We start from the raw sequence: 22,189 nt of genomic DNA, 5'->3' as shown, positions 1-22,189 counted from the left end.
AAGGAACATGTATGTATGTTAGCCGTAACAGCGTCTCGGTGAATTCCAATGCCAGCCCAAAGCATTGTGCGAATGAGGGGGTATTCGTGCACAGCCCAAGCCCAAAAATGCAGGCTACACTTAGTAGCGCCGAGAACTCAGGTGGCTGACCACACAAAATTACTACGGCACTACGAGGAGGTGAAGGTAGCTTAACCACAACATGGAACAGCCCGGTGCCCAAGCCGTCCCTTCCAGAACCCGAGCAAGTAAAACGCCTAGCTGCCAGTTAAAAAGCCACAAGCCACTCTTTGCGATACATGTATATGATGTATGTACCAGTAGTAGTCACCGATTGAATGCTGATTGGCTAATGGGGATGTAAGTAATACAGGTTGCAATGCCAACTGACGGGCCCTGCCTGGGCTTGTGCAAGGGCCATTCAGTGGACATGACCTCAACACTTCCCAGACGGCTTGTACCTAACCTGACTTTCGACAATTGCACGATCCAAGATCATGGCGGGCAAATATACCAAGGAATAACGTAATGATACAAATGAGACCTTGGTTTGTATGACTAGCCAGATGGCACAAGGGGGCCAGTGACTAGGGGGGAAAAGTCGTAGCCGTCCAATGAGACGAGCGGTTCAGTTGGCTGATCAATGCTAATCAGTCGGGAGATGAGGCCACAAGTGGGTCGGGATGAAGGATTTTACGGCCCCACCACCGAGTCGGAGGGTCCGCTTTGCCCCGTTCCTCTGATCACCGCCACGGCGCGGACTGCAAAAATGCGTATGTAGGTGCATGGAGCTAAGCGCTAGGGGTTTCTGCCCAGCTGCTAGCCCCTTCCATTATGTGACGTTTGGTCCACGGGCGACTCGATGCCGAGCAACCGAGTTTAACCGCTGCCCATCGCGGTTTATGCACTCGATCACCTGGTCCTTTCCCGCCCGACTCCCTCGTCACTCGCAGAGGCTGGGAGGGCACGTGAGTTGTCAATTGAGCGAGCCCGCCAAACCTGCGACTATTCGGTCTACCTACATGCATGAAACCCGGTTGCAGCATGGTAACATTGGATACAAAATAGAGCCTCCCCCCCTTTTTCCTGTTTACTTGAGTGGGACGACGGTTGCATTCATGGTTGCTTCGGTCCTCGATCACAGATCGGCCTCACGAGCTTTGAAATGCTGCCTGGCTCGCTACTAACATGAACGGCAAGCGAGCTGACAAATGTGTATTTGTGTACAAACTGGCAAAAACATCGGCCGACCAGCTCATTTCCCAACGAATCCGACATTACTCTCGTTGCCACGCATACGACGACGCTACTCGTCTTAGCCTTACTGAACACTGGATTCTGCTCCCTCGGCTCTCGACTTTGCGGTGGCCAAAACCAAACGGAATGAGATCGCATCAATCATCCGTCGTAGGAGGGGCACGGCGATGCGTTCAGATACAGCATGGCGTGGCTTGAACGGCAAAAGCTTTCCCGGTGCCCATGTAAGCAATGAGTTGTGAGTTGCGCTGCGGCGACCTTGAACTTATTATTTGTGGCCCATCTGAGTCGTGAGCAAACTGAATATCTCCAAGCGCCGGCTGATTGAGATGGCATGTCGGTCCTTATTCAGCATGACCCTGGAGATGGGATGCTCGCAGCCCCCCTGAAGGCCCCGACGACGGAGAGGAGCGCGGCTGCCCGAAGGGGAAGGGGCCACGACTGGAGGAATCAATTCAGTTTCCCGCAGGGTTCTTCCGAGAAGCTTTAATCTACGCGCTCATGGCTTGCGCTCTGTTACGGCTCTCTACGTGAGGTGCGATCTTCAATTGAACTTCACAGAGACCTGGGAGACCCTGATCAAGGTTTCCAGGGGCAATTGGATGACCGTGAAAGGCACATTTGTGCCAAGGACCGACGGGCCTGGGGGCGTTGGGGGACGCTCAATCTAACCCGCGTTGGATGAGAGGAAGTGGAATTGGCTCGGAGACCCCCTTGGTGGTTTGACCGCTGATCGTCGCCCAGCTAAAATTACTGAAGCAGGAAACTTAGACTTCGGGCAGCCTTGGGCATGCTTAGAATCCGACAGATCGTTGATCGGTAGAACTTCGTCTGTGACCAGCACAGCAATACTGGGCAGGTTTTGTGGTGCCAGCTGGGAAACTGCAGCGTCTGCCCATATGACGACATTTGGGGAGGAGTGGTCAAGTTGCCTCTTGAATGAATGCTACCTAGAAAACCGTAGCATCTGATCGCAACCAAAACACCCTGGGCCTCTCTACTATAGATACAGACAATGAAAGACCCGGGGACGCCATTACCGACATGCTTGAACAATTATTTACAGGCATTTGGGGACAGACCGATTGGAGGACACGGCGTATCGGGCTGGCAACTGGGGAACAGCATAACTAGCAAACGGCTAATTCTGGTGCTTGCCACCTCTAATGCAATTGTGTCCATTCTTTTACCTACTTCTCCAAGTATGTCGGGTATGTACTGCTTACGGCTGACGTACTTGTACGGTACCTGCCCATGATCCAGCCTCCGCCGCTAGAAGGTAGAGAGCCTGGGCAGAAGGCCTGAGGAAGGAGACAGAAACCGGTTCACGTGCGAATTTTGAAAATCGATGTGAAAAGCCGATATTGACGATTAAAAGTCGATTCTGCATTAGGCGCCGCGCGCACACTATGTACCCAAGACTTAGGTAAGTTGAGTGCTCAAGCTCTAAGCAGGATGCACGCAGGACAATCGATGGTGGCTTACGACGGCTTCAAGCCACACCCGACCTTATCTTATCGACCACCCATTACCCCCCACATCCTCGACCTCCAGCTTGGCCGTCCAGCCAGCTTGCCTTGCACGCAGGGAAACAATTGGCTTCAGAGCTCTCCACGTCAACACGAGGCCGACCATCGTCTTGTTCGTCAACTCAACCTCAAGCTGCCCTGCGCCGCGCTCCCAATCATCCCCGCGTGCCTTTTGCCCCATCAGTGCCCAACTGATTGAATCCTTCTTTTGCATCGTTAGACATCAGCCGTCAGCTTTCTCAAGTTGGGAGAAGTCATTCTCACCTCTACCGACATCTTGGATTCAATTTCCAATTGTCATATATACCTACTCCACCTCTTTCTCCCAAGCGGCATCGCTGGCTTCATTTACCCTGCTTGCTTGCTGACTGTGACGCCAACCAACAACACCCGACGCATGAGCCCTCCCTCTCCGTCTTGACAATCGCGTCCAACGCTTCCTACACCCGAACCCTCGTCGCGCCTTGCCGTGGACATGCTAAAATACACGATCCATCATGTCTCAGGTTCAGGAAAAGATGTCTCTCGAAGACTGGCTGGACGATCTATGCGTCCGCTTCATAATAAACCTCCCGCAGGAAGACCTACAGTCTGTCGCCCGCATCTGCTTTCAAGTTGAGGAGGCACACTGGTTCTACGAAGACTTCATTCGACCGCTAGATCCGACCTTGCCGAACATGTCGTTACGCACCTTCTGCCTCCGTATGTTCCAGCACTGTCCTCTGTTCGCCTCATTCAGTGAGGATAGCTACATGCAGGCTTTTGATGAGTTTGTGCTATACAAGACTCGAGTGCCGGTGCGTGGCGCCATCATGATGAATCACGCGATGGACAGCACCGTGCTTGTCCGGGGTTGGAAAAGCAATGCAAACTGGAGCTTTCCCCGGGGCAAGATCAACAAGGACGAGGACGACCTAGACTGCGCCATCCGTGAGGTTTTTGAAGAGACGGGTTTCGATGTTCGTGCCGCCGGTCTCGTTCCCGAGGACAACAATGTTAAGTACATCGAGATCACTATGCGCGATCAGCACATGCGTCTTTACGTCTTTCGGGATGTGCCCACGGACACGGTCTTCGAACCCAAAACTAGAAAAGAGATTGGCAAAATCCAATGGTACAAGTTGCAGGACCTACCAGCTTTCAGGAAAAAGAAGGGTGTTGGTCGCGGTGAGGGCAACGCCGCGGAAGCTGCCATGAACGCTAATAAGTTCTACATGGTCGCACCATTCTTGGTTCCCTTGAAGAAATGGGTAGTTCAACAGAAGAAGCGCGATGCCCACAAAGCTACAAGACAGACTGGGCAGCAACTCCCTGTTACTATACAAGAGGAGGATGCTCTAACCGAGGACGACCAACACCTCGACCTCGATGAGATCCCGCCTCCTATACCAGCTTCTGGATATCAGCAAGATCCAGGCTCGAATGGTGCCGGTGCTCGCGATGCATACAGCATGCCGCCAGGTCCCAGTGCTACGTCGAATGTGAACGCTGGGGCTGCTTTGATGTCCATCTTGCAAGCCAAAGCGCCATCGACGGGCCAGAATGGACATACCCACGCCTCACCTTCGGCTCACCCGTATCCTCATACTCCGCATGATCAGGTCTTCACCGAAGCAACTCGACCCCGCACACCACCTCATAATCATCCAACGCAACGATTGTCCTACCCACAGGGACAGCCACCTTATTTTGGTGTTGGCCAACAACAGTTGCAGCAACAGCAGCAATCGAACCGAGCCTATCAACAACACCAGGTGACTCGGCCCCAGGTTCATATGTCGACAAATTACAATGGCCAGCCAGAGATCATGGTGTCGCCCCGTCACAGCTCTAATCAGCAGCCACCACAGCTCATGCATCCACAGCCTCAGCCTCCCCAGGTCCAGCAATCCGTACTCATCCGAAGCATGGCGCCACCAACGCCGGCAGCGCATGAACAGATGGCCGCTCCTGGCCCACCGCAAGGCTACCGAGCTAATGTTGGTCAGCAGCACCTACAGCAACAGCATCTGCAACAACAGCAACATCTGCAACAACAGCAACACCTGCAACAGCAGCAGTATCAGCAACAGCAGCAGCAACAGCATCATCTAGAGCAACGGCAATATCATCAACAGCAGCAGCTGCAACACCGGCAACAACAACAGGAGAATCAGCAGTACCGGCAGTATCAGCCTCAAAGCCCTCTTGGCACACACGGAACCCCACCTCAACCAAGAAGCCTTGAGCCTTCTGCACATTCGATGAGCCTGCTGGGTGTGTTCAAGGGCACTACACCACAGCCAGATACCAAACAGCAAGCAGGCCCACCCCAAAATGCTCCGCAGCCCCAAGGCTTCTCTCAGAACGTCAATATTGGGCCAGCCAGCCCTCAGTTCACACCATCCAACAATTTGCATCCCGTTGGATCCTTTAACAAACACCAGTCAAGTCTTCTGGATATGTTCAAGCAGACCGATGCCACGAAGACTATGCCACAAGGCCGATCGCCCCTGGGCCTTACTGCTGCTGCGGCTGTGCCAGCCTTTGAAAAATCTGTGTCACCCGCCACTGCAGTAAGGCAAAGTCTCGAACACAATGGACAGTCTCAGGCGTCGAACCCAGAGCTGAATCTTCCGTTCGGAGCTCTTGCTATTGCATCAAGGAAGAAGACAGGGCCCTCATTCCAGCAATCCCCTCAACCCCAGCAGTCAACGCCAGCGCGGTCCGTGGGCTATCCGTATGGCACCAGTCTCGACTCGAGCGCCTCCAATCTCGCCATGTCTCTGGGGGCGCCTTCTGCAGCGGCGCTGCCCGTACCTAGCGGAATGCTCAAGGCCCGTCCGGAGGCCACTGCGGAACAGAAGAGTAGCCTCCTCTCTCTTTTCGGCAAGGGGAAGGAGCCGGCTTCTATGGGTGAGAACATGCGACCTCGGTCTCGCGTTGCTTCTATTGCTTCCGGTGCTGGCGATAGCGCGTCGCTCGGCAGCAGGCGTGGCAGCCAGACACCTTTGACCCCTGCAGATAGGGACTTCTTAATGGGTTTCCTGAAGGATGCGTCTCGGAATCACGCAAAACGTTAGCGTGGGATTCTTGGGGTCTATCATTAGTAATAATAGCTGTCTACCTACCCCGTCTGTGACAGGCGTCAGACAGGGGTGGTCGGAGCCGGGATCGGCGGGTGGTGGAAAAGGGGGATCCAATGGTTTTCATAGTCGTACAGTGAGCATGCATCTGGGTGGTCGTGTGGAGTCATAGCGCATGGAATACCCTTAGTTTTTTAGCATCAGATCAAATACTCTACGTTGGTTTATAGCGATTTTACGGGTTGAATTATACGGAACGAAACTGCCTGGAAGGATTGTAATTTCCAAGTGGTTGTCTCCTGTGAATCCTACAATCGCCCATTCACAGGAGATGATGTTGCATGTGGTGCAGAAATCCTTTACATGCTAAATATGGTCCATCAACTGGACAGAGCGATATTCTACAACTCGCTAAAACTCAACGTACATGCATGCCCAATTGACACAAACGAACAACAACACCACCGACTCTATCTATGTCCGCTGCTGACCCTTCTTGGACCACTCCCGCAGCACGTTCTTCTGGATCTTGCCGGTGCTCGTCTTGGGCAGCTCCGGGACGACCTCGACCTCCCGCGGCACCATGAACTTGCTGATGGCGCTCTGGCCCTTGGCCCAGTCGATAAGGTCCTGGCCGGCCAGCTGCCGGCTCTCCTTGACCGTGATGTAGGCCTTGGGCCGCTCGCCCCAGTGCGAGTCCGGGACCGCCACGACGCCGGCCTCCAGCACGTCCGGGTGCTGGACGAGCATACTCTCTAACGCCACGGAGGAGATGTTCTCGCCGCCTAGTATGATGTCAGGCTAGGTTAGAACGGAAACTATACGCGCGAACTATTGTGTTCTTGGGGTGCTGTTGTGAGACTTACCGCTGATGATGATGTCCTTGGCCCGATCCTGGATCTGCGCGCTCCCGTCCGGATGCCACACGGCCAGATCTCCCGAGTGGAGGCCGCCCCCGAGAAACAGCTTCCGGGTGGCCTCGGGGTCCTTGTAGTAGCCCTTGGCGCAGATGTTGCCGAAGAAGACGATCTCGCCGATCTCCTTGCCGTCCTTGGCGACGTCGACCAGCACGCCGTCGTCGGGCTGGTCCGTCTTGACGACCCGGATGGGCAGGCTCGTGATGAACCCGTGGCCCTGGCGCGCCATCTTGGCGTACTTGTCGGGCAGGGGCAGCGCGTCCCACGCGGGCATCGGGTACCCCTTGGTGATGGGGCCGTAGGTCTCGGTCATGCCGTAGACGTGCACGGGCTGCAGGTTGAGGTTGGTCATCTGCTCGAACAGGTGCGCCGTCGGCGGGCTGGCCGCCACCGTGACCTTCACGGGCTCGGGCAGCTTCTCGGCCTCGGGGCTGGCGCACAGTAGCGTGTTGACGGTCGGGGCCGCGTTGAAGTGCGTGATCTTCTCCTCCTTCAGGAGCTTCCAGATCAGCGGGTAGTCGATCTTCCGCAGGCAGTAGTGAGTTCCTCTCACGGCCGTTACCGACCAACTAGATGAAGACAGAAAGGTTAGATATTGCGTTGAGTCAGTGGCATATAATCATTCCTCAAATTCAACATGGTCAACAAGCGGTCGTGTCGATCGCCCCTTGCTTTCAGAGATGACGATGAGAACTTACGGGAATGTCCAGCCCATAGCATGAAACCTGCGTCTGAGTCAGCAATCAAATTTATCTTCTTGGCTGTCTTCTTCTGTCGGGGGGATAAGAAGGAACATACATGGGAAGAGTCCAGAGATATCTACACCGACCGGTACCGTTGTAGTTGAGCCCCGACTCGATAATATTCGCCAAGCTGGCCAAGTACGCGCCCCGATGCGTCATCACGACGCCCTTCGGCCGCGACGTCGTCCCCGACGTGAAGGGAATAGCAATCGTGGCATCCTCATCGTGACCAGGACACCGCTGCGAATAGAGCCCCGCCCACCCTTTGCCGCCCTGAGCGATATCGTGCTTCAGCCCCTCGAGCACCGCCTCGTCGAACTCGCCCCCGAGCTCCCCCTCCGTCGCGTCCGTGTCCGCGTCGACAATGAGCGGGACCCCCGGGTGCGACCGCCGGAACTCGTCCAGGAGCTCGACGTACTCGTGGTCGACGATGAGGCAGTCGACCTCGGCGAAGTCGAAAATGTACGTGATGTCCGCCGACTTGAGCCGGTAGTTGGCCGGCACGATGACAGCCCCCGCGGCCGCGACGCCGTAGATGCTCTCCAGGAAGGCCGGCGTGTTGGTGGCCAGGACGCCGACGCGCCGGTGCCCGCGCTTCTGCAGGTAGTACGCGAGGCCGCGGGCGCGGTCCGCGAACTCGAGGTAGGACCGGCGCAGGACCCGGTTGTTGGCGGTGACGTGGTAGATGGCCGTCGCGTCGGGCTCGATGGACGCCGCCCGCTCCAGGAAGAAGGTGGGCGAGAGCTGGTGGATGTGGTGGTTGTGGGTGTACTCATCGGTATTGTCCGCAGGAGCTGAAGCAGGGTCCGGTGTTGGCGGTTTTGGGGGACCTCCCAGGTGCCCAAGAAGGCTCCTGAGGCGCGAGGTGGCTCCGGACATGACGATGACCTCACTTTTGTTGCGGCTTCTGGAGGAGGGGTTGTCCGGAAATCACTACTTTGCGACCGCCTACCGTGTACCGCAATCCTAGTGTTATTGTAGACACTTCTTGATGAGTTACTCGAATATAATATGATGACAGTGCAACGGTCAATACTTAAGAGTACATGGACATGTTGAATAGTTCAGATAAAAGGGGAGTCAAGCCATTGCTAAAAGGGCATCACTCGGCAATTGAGAGAGAACCGTCGGAAGCTTGCCCACTATGTCATTGGAGGCGGGAGCTGACGCCGACAGGCTCGGTCTAGGGGAACTAAGGTAGTATGCGGGGGAAGCCTACCAGGAATGATCTGGGGTAAAATTGGACTCAATCCCACAACACACTAGCTGGAACCGGCAAAAGATATACACCCCCATGTCGCTCAGGCACACCGCTAGCCCACTCCTCGTTCGTCGGTCAGGTAGATGATAGGTATCTATCCTCTAGACAAACTTCTCGGGCAGACTTAGGACCCGATATTGCTGCATATCTTCTCCCAGGAGACAGACTCTTGCTGGCAGACGGCCTCTCTGCTTACTTATTCCTCTGATTTCCATTTGAACAGGATCCCATCCACCATCAGCCGGGACGATCATGTTCGGGAATACGCTGGTCACTTGCTCGGTGCTGAGTACGTGCGGCATTGTCGATTGGCCCGCAACGTAGTCTGCATATCCCAATTCGGCAGATTGATGCGGAATACGAATGATGCGCATTTCGTCTTGGGTGTTTGGCGTCAGTTTTGTCTTTCTGCCTGGAATAGTGAAGTGATACTTACTGTTGACTGATATCAGTGCAAGCAGGGAATCCCCGTGGAGGAACTTGATGTCAATGATCTTTGCTTCTCCGAGTGACAAGCAGGAGTAGGATGTCCTAGTGGCCCCGCTGATTCCATTCACCACACTGACCTCCGTCCGGTAAATATGAACTATTGGTCGGATTAGAGGAGCGATCCAGATAATATCGAAGTTGGATCTTACCATTATTAGGTTGTTCATCCTGTGTCACAGCTGTGAAAGTCGAACTGTTGATGGCGTTCTTGAATCGAGTTAGCCAATGAAGAAGGCGGTACTGCGCAGGCGAAAGAATGACTTACCTCGTGTTCAGTGATCGACATGCTGACATCGAGCTTCGACACGCGGTTCTCTAGCTCAATCCTCGTGGGCTTGCCGAAACGGACGCTACGCCTTTCGGCCTCAGCGATCCCATTGAACACCGCGCTCGCCTTGTCCATCAGATAATCAACGAGGAATTCGGCCTGGGGGAGAACACCACTTTCAGGTTGGCCGAGTTCCTGAGCCCGGATCTGCTTGTCGAGCATCTCCAGCACAGACGACCCATCCTCAGCTTGTTGCCAGTCCCTCCCCGAGTCTTCCGGCGAGACGCTACTCAGATACGCCCTTAGCGGGCTTGCCTTCATGTACTGTTGAATGTACGTCAGGATCTTGCCATGCTCCATAGTGGCTTCCTTCTCGGACAGATCTTCGGATATAGTCGATGAGGCCAACCGGTCGATCTCGAACCGGAGCCAGGTAGAAAAAGTGTGGAATAGTTCCAGTTCCTCCATCACCAATAAAAGGATCTTGTTCCCTACCAGCATCAGGCAAGACACAATGTCCATAACCTTGGTGACCTGTGCCGCAGTGAAACCAATGTCGTGTTTCGAGTCGTGAAACCGCGCTATGCCAAGCAAACGGCTTAATATGAGGGCAATCCGTTCCAGCGACGGCAGGAAGTTCTCATGTATAAGGCTTCGAAGCCCTTCTAGTCCAGAAACAACCGCTTTATCCCATCGTTTGTGGCCCTGTTGCATGTAAGTAAAGTGACATCTTAGCTTGGAGTAGAGGGTAAATCTTACGCGTTCTGCTAGCTGGTCAACTAGCCACTCCTTCACTTCCGGGAAGGTATGTCCTGTGACAACCGAATGGTACATGGCTTGTCCGATATCCATCTCTCCGTAAATTTCGGCCTCTTTCAGTGTTTCATTGATACTGTTCAGGAATTTGCTTGGCAATTCTCTGGTGGCTTGCCACTCGTACAACATGCGCAACTGGACCTGCTTAACATATCTGAGTAGCTTTTGCAGAGTCGTTGTTTTGAAAGCTAGCAAAGAAAGGTTCTCGGGAGAGGAATATATAAACGTCAAGTCCCAAGGGACTACGTATAGTATATTAGACCCGCCATCTGCTGCTGATTGGAACACGAGCGAGTGTGTCGAGAGATCCGGGTGAGATGCATGGGCTATAAGCTTCATGGCAGCATCGTTACTAGACGGGCCTGGTATCTTGAACTGGAATGACCCGATGACGAAGGAGTCGTAGATGCTAAGGTGAACGTATCCGTCATCGGACCCAACGATCATAACGTCGACCTCATCACTGCTCCCTGGAGAGAGGGGACGGAACAGAAACTCTAAAGAAGCTCTGGTGGTGAAGACATACATGTCGTCGCTGTACACCATTAGTTCGTATCGCATGTGTTTGGGAAATAGACCTGGCTTACCCAGAGCCACCAGACGCAGGTAGGGGACTAATCTTGGGGAGTGCCGTCTCGATGTCGAGGAACGTCAGTTCCCGCGGCAAGTCCAAAACATCTTCGCCGTCGCCTTCGTCGGCACCGCTGAGTGACAAGCCTTGCAAGGTTGCAGTCACCGATTCGGTAGCCTGGGGAGACGGCCGCCTGCCAGTGCGGTTTTGCGCCCAGCCGACATACGTAATGGCACGGTTGCTGCCAGCCTCACATACAGGAATCTGGTGGATGGCTTTGGTGTTCTCCAGACCCAGGAGTCTGACGCACCCATCGCTCCATCCGACAGCAAGAAATTGGCCTAGCATACAGCGGTTAACATGGGGGGATCGGACGACATGCGATGAACGGGATGCGTCAAACTTTACCATTGGGCTTCCAACGCAAGGCCTGCACCGACTCTTTCTCGCCGCGCTGGCTGCTCTTCACGACGACCTGGCCATTCGACCGCCAGATCTGCAAAGTCTTGGAGCCTGCCGCTCCGGCGAAGAGCTCGATGGTGGGATTGTACGTGAGCATGCCATCATGTATCTTGGGGTCCAGCACAGTGTGGCTCATGAGCCCTAGCTGGATAGGCTCGGCCATTATTCAAGCACTAAGTCCGCCGTATCGCGGGGTCTGGTCATGCTCAAACGGATGGGTGGCTCGGACTTGTGCGCTGGAACATGCTGCTGGGTTCGGTAGATATCGGGATAGCAGCAAAATCACTGAACGCGCTGGAACGCGATTTCTTAGGTTGCACGGGTGAGAGTGGAAGCGTTCTTGCACTTTTGAAAGCACAGTGTTGCTTGTTAGTTCCGGCACTCGCTCCAAATTCCACACACGGCAAGAGTTCCTTGCCTTGCTTTTACGCAGGCCAACTAAATGATTGATTTATTATTCGTATACCAAAATAATAATAATCTTACAAATGGTCGCTAGAGAAACCAGCCCTTTAGGAAGAAATGTATGTTTCTTGTAGACTCAGATCGTGGGGACGCTCGCAATATATCACCCAGCAGCGTACAGTATAAACCTCAGCTGATGCATTTCACATCGTTTGCTTTGGACGTATGATAAGTAAATCGCGTGAGATCAAGTATTGCGTTTGCATCAAAGGCGCGATGCTCTATAGACTTATTTGCTAGTCTCCATGCCCCTCTAAACACTTTACTTTTCGCTGTGAAACCTACGTACTGAACTCCATCTCCATCCCCTTTCCAGGTCGCTTTACTCGACCAGATAAGAGTCTGCCGTGGACTTGATGTCCTTGGAGAACGTAACCTCTTCATTCATTTCAACCAGCGACACCGATGAGACCTAGTTAAAACACCTGTTAGTAAACTTTCAATAGGGTGGGAAAAAGCCGGGTACTTACGTCAACGTCGACAAATGGTGTTGTCTTGGAGAACCGCACTCGCATCGGGAAGAACTCGTTCTCGTCGTCTGCCTGAGCCTCGAACTCGAACGAGCCACTCGGCTCATCCTCTGTCACTGTGCCGATCGACCATTCCAGGCTATCTCCCGAAACCTCGTAGGTCGCATCGAAACTGGAAACTGAAGGCTCGCTTGTGGCATAGGGGATCACTACGCTGACATCCTTCAGTTCCTGCCCTCCGGTCAGCTCGTACTCGACGGTGAGGCCGAAGTTGCCATCGGAGCCCTTGTTGACCCAGACAGTAAACTGGATCGGCACAGCAGAGGTATCGTCCGTCTTCGGAGTGGCCCTCCACCTCAGCACGCCGACGGCGTTGTTGACGGGGAAACCGCGTGCGACATTGCTCATCTGGATGACCTTGGAACTGTTGAAAACACCCTTATCGACATTAGGATGGGTGCGGAACTGCGCGCCGTGGGAGGGGTGGGCCGAAAGGTCAAGTTTGACCTTGGTTAGGCTCGGGTCAGAGATTCGCAACGTCAAATCTCCGCTGACAGCGAGAGAGTTGACAGCTCCTTCTCTTGACAGCTTCGCCGATATGGACTCGTTGATAGTGACGTGGATGGCATCCCGATCGAGCGTGGAAGACATTCGGGGCGCGGCAGGCTCGGCAGCAGGCGTCGGCGCGGCGACAGGAACGAGAGGTGAGTCGTCCACTTCCGAGCCCATATCGCCCCGTACACGCTCGAACATGTCGTTGGTCTTGGACTTCTTGCCCAATTGCATTCCCTTGCCCTTCATCAAAGCGGGCTTGTGGGCGGCCTTGTTCTTCTCGGCTTCGTAGCTATCGTATGTATCTTGCGAAGGACGGGCGGGCGGCGTGTACGTGGGGTAGACGGGCGTTCGTGGAACACCGGCGCGGCCACTTCGTGCGGCATCCTTGCGCTGCATCTCGAGCTGCTTGGCCTTGCGCTTGCGCTCTTCCGTGGCCTCCAATTCCTTGTTCTGTAGCTGCTGTTAGCATCCTTTCTAGCACCCCTGCTCCATTCAGACATACCCTGGCAATAATCTCCTGGATGCGCTCTTCGTGCGATTCCATCTCGAGGAAGGTCTTGATCTGGCTGATGGTCAAGTTCTCCCGGTAGCCCAATGTAACGAGCTCGTCGAAGGCGCTGAGCAGTTCATAGGCATTTCGGAGGATTTCGCGCTCTTCCAAACTCTTGCATGTGCTGGTGACCACTTGGGCGAAGAGATGGAGCGAGTCGATGTCCTGCAGGATGTTGGATTGGCGGTTGGTGATGAGGACCATGTACAGCTCGTCCAGGGGCTGGTAGACGAAGCGGACATTGTCCTGCTCGACGGTGGTGTGTTGTGTGCTCGAATCGGCGAGCTTCGGGAAGGATGCTAGGAGAGCCTCGATTCGCGATCGGGGCATCTCACGAAACTGTCTCGAGAGGACAGCCTTACCCCCGCGGGTGCAGATGGATGCAGCCAGGACAACCTAAAGGGCGGCGTGTAAGCAGTTTGGCAATGGCCAGGTATACTCTCCATGTGTCGCCTACCATCTTGTATGTATGCGTGTTGACCGGGATAAGGCAACAGTAGTATGCGAAAGAGAGTTGCGCCAACAGCGACTGTACAATGGTTGGATTTGTTGTCTCTAAATGAGGTCGTAATCAATCGGGAATCTCAGGTCACGATTGATACAAGCTGTCCCCAAAGGACATGGAGCCAAGTCAGGGATTAGATGTGGGATGTGGCCCGTGAGGGGTCAAGCCACAGCCGAATCTCCTTGGATCTAGGTACCTACTCCAAATTGGCGTGCAGATGGTAAATGGTGTGGCTGATATACAGTGTAAAGTTTCAGGCGTCAATGCTTGCATTCATTCAATGTTCAATGTTCAATTTCGACGGCCTACCCTACTGGAGCACATTCAAACCAGGACCTAGCAGTGGTTAGATCAACAGGCGCAGGTTGCCTGCAAGGTTCCTATTGTAAACATGCCAACATACCCAAACTTTACCAAAGGGCACCTGCATTTGTTTTGATACGTGAATAGTGTTCCAGTACCTGATGAAATATGGATACATGTGATGCGTGTTCAAAAAGCAATGTGGCTGCTTTGGGGGGAGTGATTTTGAGCAACAACTGTGCAAGGTGCCGGTGCTAATCTAGCACCTAGATTCACTAGGTGGATAGCCACAGCACAACCGCTGCGCGCTGGAATACAGTACCTACCAAATGATCTCACGCAACATTAGGCCCCTCACGTAGAGCCACACCTGCCATTCACGCGTTAATTGGAATGCTGGCTTTGCAAAGCGTGTTGGTGTCAACCTAAAACGGGTTAATAATCCAAGTAATCCATCCGTCACTTCACGCTCAAAGGCTCCTGGCCATCGCCACACTCTCTTCATTCTTCCTACCTGCCTATTGATTGATTGTCCATCCCAGACCACGATCAAGCTCTTCGCATCAACTGGAGCCTGGACAAATCGCATTCGCAGCCATCTTATCCGATCCGAGAGACCGACGATTGTCTCCATCACGCACCGAACGAAGTGTTTCCCAGCCAACTTTAATCATATATTGTCGAAGTTGCCAGGAGACCCAACCCTGCAATTCTCGCCATACCTATTGTTTCGTGACCTCCATTGTCAAGGTGTCAGAGGTTCTGGCTCGGATGCCCAGCAGTCTGCCAAATCGCAAATAAGTCTTTCCCAGTTCAAGGAATCACTTTATCAATTTTGTTTCGACCGACCTCACAACAACACCAACAAAGCTTGCCATTAATAAGTTACTGGTGTTTCTGTCCACAATCAACCGCAACCCAGCAACTATTTCGTGACAAATGATTTGGCAAGAGGTTTCGGCAACATACAAATTCGGGTTAGAGAGTCTTGGACTCTTTTATTGCAAGCAACCGTGCTAGACCGCAACTGCCAAGGACTTCTTTGTTCGATTTTTGGCTTGGGAGTTTTCCCATGCTTTTTCCCAACGCAAGGATCTAGCAGTTTGTCAAATCGATTCCCCTCTCTTCGACATCACGACGACCACTTGTATCCAGTCAGCACCTAAGCAGTGTTGCTAAACATCTCCACAATGACAGGCGAGGAGATGGAGATCATTACTGGCAATGGCCACGTCGATCAAGCTGAAGATATCGATATAGATCTGAACTACACTTCCGGACAGATGGACGATGACATGATGCTTGGCGACTATGACCAAGTCAATGACGGCCAACCACCCAGTCCTGAAGAAGGAGACGAGCAGATGGCAGAGGGAGACGATGCTTCGTATGGAATGGTCGATGCCGATGAGATCGATTACACCGAGAACGACGATCCGACCAATGACCATGATATCGAAATCGGCGGCACCGACGACAATTCGTGGCTGCCAGAGCCGGCGGCCATGGTTCAGGACGCTGGAAATGCGCAAACTTCAGTTGATGAGGTTGATTTCGCAATAGTTGCAGATACTAATGACGTAGAAGTCCAAGATGCTACAGAGACCAGGGTGATGTCTGGCTTGAAGGCCAAACATCGAACGTTGCAGATGTGCCCTCAGCGGATGCACAACCATCTACTACATCGGAGGCACGGAAGGATTCCCCGAACACCAATGTGACCATCTCCAGCAATGTTGGCCATGCGGAGGTTTCCAAAGGCAGTCCAAGCCCTGCCGTCTTGGATGATCCTCCCGCCACGGAGGATGGCAGTGCCGCTCCGCAGGAGCAGGAAACGCAGCAACCGGGTATGCATGAGGAGCACCAAGAGGAGCCTGACGTGGAATATGAAGAGGAACGTCACGATGAGTATCAAGAGGAGCATCTCGAAGAATATCGCGAAGACTATGATGAGGGGTTCGGGGAACTCGACAAAGTGTTTGGCGAGAACGGGGAAGATCAAGACGGGCAAGGAACGGCGGCATCCGAGGTTGTCGATACCAACGCCACCGACGGAGGTCCTGAACCGTTGACGGACGTACATCGTCACGAAACAGGTGAACCCGATGACAGGGATGACGTAGAGAATGCAGAGGCCACAGATGAATGGCCTGAAGAACACCTTGGCATTTCTGATGAGGCCCAGGCAGACGTCGACTCCCCTGAGGCTGCGAGCCATACCGACAAGCAGGTTTCGTCCCAGAACCATGCAGAGGTTCCGGTCCCACAGAGTTCATCTCCCTATGCAGGTTCCGCCAGTGCGGAAGACGATAATGATGGGGAGAACAAGGCTGTTGCGCCATTGCCGCATCCCCAAATCACTGCTACCGAGGACCCGTCAGCCATTGCTGCTCGGTATGACATCATTGTCCAATATGGGGATTCGGATTATCAGCTCTTTGCTAAGTCCACGGAGGATGATCCGAATGGCTACTTTCTGAGTGACCGATCCACGTTGGACCTACCACTGGCTGGATTCCTATCGAGTATCCGCGAGGTCATAGCCCAGGAGCTGTCGCCCTTGGATGAGCTTGTAATGGGCATCGATGGCTTGGGCGTTGAGTTTGCAGAGGTACGTCTCCCTCCCTCGATTGCTTGAGACCTAATACTGACTCGCGACAGACTACAACTCGTGATTTTATCGAAAGATATACATTTGGTGATATGCTAGTTCTAATCGACACACTGGCAAGCAATGATGATGCAGACTTCAAACCCGACATCCACATCGTTTTGCAGGTGAGGCCGAATTGCAGCCAGCGACTTGCTGCACTTGTGGATCAAGCCAACTCTGGTCGAGGTCTGAGTGATGTAGCTCTTTATCGTGATTCGCCCCAGCTTGACGACGACGACTTCTCTGATGGTTTTGGAGAGTACGGAGAGGATGAAGCCCCTGCGATTACGCCCGAACCTGAGAACAATGAGTACCATGACGACGTCGACGACGGGGTGAATAACAATGATCAGTCAGACGAACAAAAGACCCTCGAGCTCACAGAAAACGACGACCAAGACCAGCACCCGGATTCCCAAGGGGTAGATGGCCAGTCCGCTGGCGCAGCAAAGTCGCCTGTAGAGGACGAAGCAGAAGTCGCCAACCCCGACGACGATGTACTGAACGGCAACGACGACTGGGATCTCGGCCCGGCGAAGCAGGGTAATAACCCCTTTCTCTCACCTTCTCCCATTGTGCCTTGCACAGGCAATCGCAGCAAGTGCTTTTGCGATGACTGCTTTCTCTTTAATCTCTCGGATGACGTGGATGACAATCATCAACCTGGTCTTCCAAACCCAGGAGAAGGCCGCCAGTCTTATTTGCATGGCACTCCAAGTGCGCCTGCTTATGCACCCCAAGGCGAAATCCACCAGCAGTACACATTCTCAATTCCCAACATATCGGATGCTAATACAAACCGTTCTCAAGATGAACCAGGATCCAACGAAACCCAGGATCACCCCATTAACCACCCCGATACACCTCCTACCCAGAACGGACACGGGTCGGATGCCTCTTCACATAACACCAGTGTCACAGCTACCGTGAACGGAGACGAACAGGACGAAATCGACTACTCCGACGATGAAGGTGGCGACGACCAGGATGCTGCAAACAGCACCGTACAGGACGAAGTTGCTACTCAAGAAACCACCGCGCCGACCAAGTCACAAACCGCTGTCGAGGATGAGATTACCTGGGAATCAGATGACGAGGATGCGGGCAATGTGGCCGACACCACCCCTTCCAAACCGTTGGCACGAGTGTCGCCGACAACGGGAAAACGGTCACGTTCTGCTTCTAACGCGGCAGATGATGAGGCACCTCCTAGTAAGCATCCCCCGTTCCTTGTGTTGACCTTGAAGGTGCATGGCTAACTTGGTGCAGGTGCGAAACCTCGTCTGTCTTGATCATCTGCGAACCCCCCTTTTCCCGGCTCTTTTCGCGTACTACTGATCTTGCACAACTCCCCCTTCTAACATCGACTATCCCTGCAGCTACCGGGGAATTCGCAACATTGATATCGCTTTCCAGCGGTTTCGGTTCTTGCTATACTTTCTCGAAAAGTATTTCCGGTCTTGCTTTTGATACTAACGAAAACAGAATTATATCGGTTCGACTGTTCGGTTGGTAAGTAAACGAACATGCGACGGCTGCACAAAAGTCGTACAACATAGTATTATTTTTGGGTTCTCGACTTCTCGACGTCCGAAGTTCCCAGGTTTCGCCAAAATTGATACCCACGCTTTCGATCTCACAGACCACTGTAATCGTTGCCAAATGGCAATGAGAAGCAGAGTCTTTCTTTTTTTCAGTCCTTGGGGGCGTTCAAGAGTTTTGGGATTACTTTGTCAAAAGAAGATTATTCCCGGATCAGGGAATTGTTGGAGGGTATACCATTCTAGCGTTTTGGTTTTTTGAGGCATTCTCAGAGAGATGATGCCTGTATGAGTACGCACGCGGATTTCTTTTTGCGGCGACATGAGGACGAACTATCATGGCAACAAAATGAGAAGAGGGGGAGACGTTCCTCGGCAGCGGTTTGGCGATGTTCATTCAGCGCGCGCACACAAGCATCTGCCATATAGCTGGAACACAAACTCGGGATCCGGATCTAATGAAGGCTTTGATAATAGATCAAGCTGCTGGCATCCTGGCATCTGAGGTGGTCATATCACGATTTCTCTCTGTGGTAACTCTGTGTAGTGTCGAGGGAGGGGAAGACTGAAGTCGCGGCGGCGGCGGCATCGTAGTAGTTTAGGATTGATTCGACGACAGGCTAGCTAGTTCCCCAGAGGCAAATTGATGATATCGTCCTTGCGTTGCATCTAAAGAAGGCCCTTTCTCGGTCACCGTCTTTTGGATTTCCTTCTCCTATCGTACTATACAGATTGCGAGCGAGCAGGCTATGGTTTCAGGCTGCTCCACGTGGTTGAAACAATGAAGTGCGGAAAGGACTCGCTCGGATTGATGCGTTAGGATGGGAGTCGTCGGTATTATAGGTATGGCGTTGCGGGCGTCCACCGATACAGGGTCCTACGGGTAGATATCATCGAATTTCATTTAATCACCATGGGAATTTTATGCCCGAAGGCTATGCAAATTGAACCAATTGATGCCATCCCACATCTTGATCTGTGATTACCCAGTCAATGTACGGATACCTAGATAAACCATGAACCATGATCAGCGACGGATACTACTACAGATTCTCTAGCATCTCAGCTACCTCGTGGCCGACCAATAGGGAGAACTCGGCCGAAGAGCTGGATGAGAAAAGTCGGTGTCACGTGAAATGACGAAATGCAGGGGTCTTTGCTTCGCTAGGTATGCTAGCTGCTCCAGAATGTGAAGAGCCGCACTCACAGTCAACTAAAAGAGAAAGAAAAACGTATCACCATAGAGTGATCGGTCATGGCTCGGGATGCGCCGTTGACCGCCTGCCGCTGAGGGTGCCAAGTGCAGCGTCTGCACTATGCGCTGCTAGCTCGTTGGGTCCCGCTGCTGCTGGCCTAGGTCTGGAATCTATGCGTTGTGTGGTGGGTGGCAGTGGCTCGGGTTGTTAGCAATTAGGTGGCACAGAAAGGCCGGTTTCTGCCAAACGGTGAAGTAGCAATGGAAAAACGGAACGAGGCCGCACTTTCTGTAAGCCGCAACGCACCGTCTGGTCTGGCCCGTCGGCTTAACAGAAACCACACAAACATTCAGAGTTTGCGCTTACACGCCAATTATCTAGCACTACCTCTTAGGCACGTAATAACCGCGAATGATTAGTAGTTCTTGGACGCCAGTCTCCTGTCGGGGTTCCCCCTCAGGCCCTCCCTCCCCGTATGGGTATCATGCCCGTGAGGTTTGGATGACACTCACCACTCGGAGCAATAAGCCTTTACCATCATCACAGCAAGGGGTCCCATATATTAACCTTGGCATATCACGCGACATTTGGGTGTAATCAGGGTATTTCCATTACCCAATCGTTTGCTGATAGCGCAATTGACCCGGATTGCGACAACGCCAACCCCGGATGTCGTGATGGCAACAATCGATGCATGCACCAGGCTGACTTCAATAGTCGTCAGGAATCCGTCGGCGGCAAAGGTTCGATGTCCTTTTGTAGTGAGGCTCTTTGCTCTAATGGGCAGGTCGCTAAAATGCCCCGGTTTAGCGCGACAAGCCGGGACAAGACTCTCGGCGGCGATTAGGTTGCGTCTGGCGCTGGTTGACAGTTGCTTGGAGTGCGCATCTGAAGCTGGGCAAAAAAGCTTGGTCAAGGTTGGCAATGTCTTCAGTTGGCTGGGCAGAAGCTTGATAGAACTCGACGATTGATCAACACGCCTGAACTTGCAATTTGCCTCGCGCAATCAAGAAATCATCGACTTGGTCGGTCATGGGCCAGTCACCATCGAGCAATTGCCATTGCGACTCATTGACGGCTGGAATGCGAATGCAACGTGCCATGGGGCTACGCCCACAAACGTCAGCGGCGCGCGGCAGAACCGCTTCGCATCTGCAGGTACCCCGTGTTTGCAGGCCCGGAAGGCAATCCAGCTCCCCCCTACGTCGCAAGTTGACAGCTGATAGAGATAGATGAGGGCATCGCCTTCCCCGATGATTCAATCGAGTCGCCTCATTTCCGGTTCTCTGGTACAGCTACCCACCCGCCAAAGATAAGCTGAGTCCATCTCATTGGTAAGCCAGGGACAGAGGCCATGCGGCTGGTGCGCACCATGTCTAGCACCCACGGTTCTAGATGCCAGATTCGCGCTTGGAGGACGGCCCGGGATTTCTTCGCAAAACTGACGGGTGCTGAGAAGGAAATGGGAATCGAGTCAGGCTAAATCACCAATGACAGCTAGCCCCGGTACCAGACCCCGATAACCAAGCCTACCATAAGCAACAATAAGCCTCGGCTGCTGACATTGACAGGCCCTAGAAAGCGTTGAAATGGCCGTTGACGACTAGACAACCAGGGTTGTCCCGGCGAAAATGGCGGACCAAGATTTGAATGGGGCCCTCCGGACCGACTAGTTGAGACAAGAGAAATATGACCCAGTCCGATAATGGAAGGTCGCAAGAGTCATGCTGTAATGAGAGCGAGTCCTTTCGCTTCGGGATCTCATGCAGGTCGCAGAAAGTACGAGGCCCAGTGAAAGGAGCCAGTCTAGTGTGCAGACTACCACCAACTGCCTACTGCAACATGTGTTTCTGGAATGCTGTATGTAGGAGCATCTGAAAGCGGGTAAAGATGGAGGAGGAAGGAGGCTTCTGGCCGCATCTGCTGGCTGATAGTATTACCATTGATCCGACCTAACCGGGCGGACTCTCGGGGGTTGGTGAGAGAACACGATATCGCCTCGAGTTTGCCTGAGTACTGCCGATCATCGGTGCTTGTGACTCCCGCATCCCGAGTCCTTGTCGGTGTGCATTACCCATCGAACCTAGCAAATCCCGTACAGGTCCTCACTCGCATCAAGCCCAATCTCCTCTCTCCGGGCGCCTGACTCCATCCGGACCTGTGTCAGCCGTAATCGTGAGATTGGAAGCTGGGGAAGATGCATCAAAGCCACGAGAAGTCTCGTTGAGGGTCGCGCAATGCTCAATGCGCCGGCTATCTGCCATTGTAAGCTTTCCTAGCTGTCCCTAGTTTGCCTAGGACCGTCCGCTCCTGCGGTTTCACTGGAATGGGCTGGTCGGCCGTATTTGGCTCCCGGGGGTATTTCCCTTCGCAGTAAAGAGCGGCTCATCTCAGTGGCGTTAGTGTGTGGGTGGATCCCCAGTCAGTGCCAGCTTAGAAGAAGCAAGAGAAGAAATAGTGACTGCACCCCGCAAAGACTTATACGTCTCCACTGTATTTTTCCGACCTGCTAAGATAGGTAGGATACGACAGCGCTGCGATATGGCGTTCGAGGTAATCCCGCTTTGGGAGCT

General features: G+C 53.3%; 5 protein-coding genes across 5 annotated transcripts; 2 read left to right on the top strand and 3 right to left on the bottom strand.

Moving 5' to 3' along the window:
* Positions 1-3,283: 3,283 nt before the first annotated feature.
* Positions 3,284-5,848, top strand: PG985_010221 (uncharacterized protein; the record flags this gene model as incomplete). Its single annotated transcript, XM_066829989.1, has 1 exon — positions 3,284-5,848. The coding sequence occupies one exon, from the start codon at positions 3,284-3,286 to the stop codon at positions 5,846-5,848; it is 2,565 nt and encodes an 854-aa protein (XP_066682379.1).
* A 477-nt stretch (positions 5,849-6,325) lies between these two features.
* Positions 6,326-8,390, bottom strand: PG985_010220 (uncharacterized protein; the record flags this gene model as incomplete). The annotated part of the gene is made up of 4 exons (XM_066829988.1): positions 6,326-6,636; positions 6,718-7,337; positions 7,467-7,493; positions 7,567-8,390. 4 exons carry the CDS (start codon positions 8,388-8,390, stop codon positions 6,326-6,328), a joined length of 1,782 nt encoding a protein of 593 aa, XP_066682378.1.
* Positions 8,391-8,873: 483 nt separating this feature from the next.
* On the bottom strand, positions 8,874-11,541 carry PG985_010219 (uncharacterized protein; the record flags this gene model as incomplete). Its single annotated transcript, XM_066829987.1, has 6 exons — positions 8,874-9,358; positions 9,411-9,468; positions 9,527-10,234; positions 10,289-10,880; positions 10,933-11,257; positions 11,325-11,541. 6 exons carry the CDS (start codon positions 11,539-11,541, stop codon positions 8,874-8,876), a joined length of 2,385 nt encoding a protein of 794 aa, XP_066682377.1.
* A 624-nt stretch (positions 11,542-12,165) lies between these two features.
* PG985_010218 (Adaptor complexes medium subunit family protein) lies at positions 12,166-13,878 on the bottom strand (the record flags this gene model as incomplete). The annotated part of the gene is made up of 4 exons (XM_066829986.1): positions 12,166-12,255; positions 12,314-13,318; positions 13,371-13,814; positions 13,876-13,878. 4 exons carry the CDS (start codon positions 13,876-13,878, stop codon positions 12,166-12,168), a joined length of 1,542 nt encoding a protein of 513 aa, XP_066682376.1.
* Positions 13,879-15,416: 1,538 nt separating this feature from the next.
* PG985_010217 (uncharacterized protein) lies at positions 15,417-18,171 on the top strand (the record flags this gene model as incomplete). The annotated part of the gene is made up of 4 exons (XM_066829985.1): positions 15,417-15,773; positions 15,836-16,837; positions 16,888-18,091; positions 18,149-18,171. 4 exons carry the CDS (start codon positions 15,417-15,419, stop codon positions 18,169-18,171), a joined length of 2,586 nt encoding a protein of 861 aa, XP_066682375.1.
* Between the last annotated feature and the right edge of the window lie 4,018 nt (positions 18,172-22,189).

The sequence above is a fragment of the Apiospora marii genome (genome assembly GCF_038362585.1).
Source record: "Apiospora marii strain CBS 49790 chromosome Unknown utg000006l_segment0_segment0, whole genome shotgun sequence".
In the NCBI taxonomy this organism is placed as follows: Eukaryota; Fungi; Ascomycota; class Sordariomycetes; order Amphisphaeriales; family Apiosporaceae; genus Apiospora; species Apiospora marii.
Note: the sequence above shows the minus strand (reverse complement) of the source record. Positions and strands in the feature narration are given on the sequence as shown.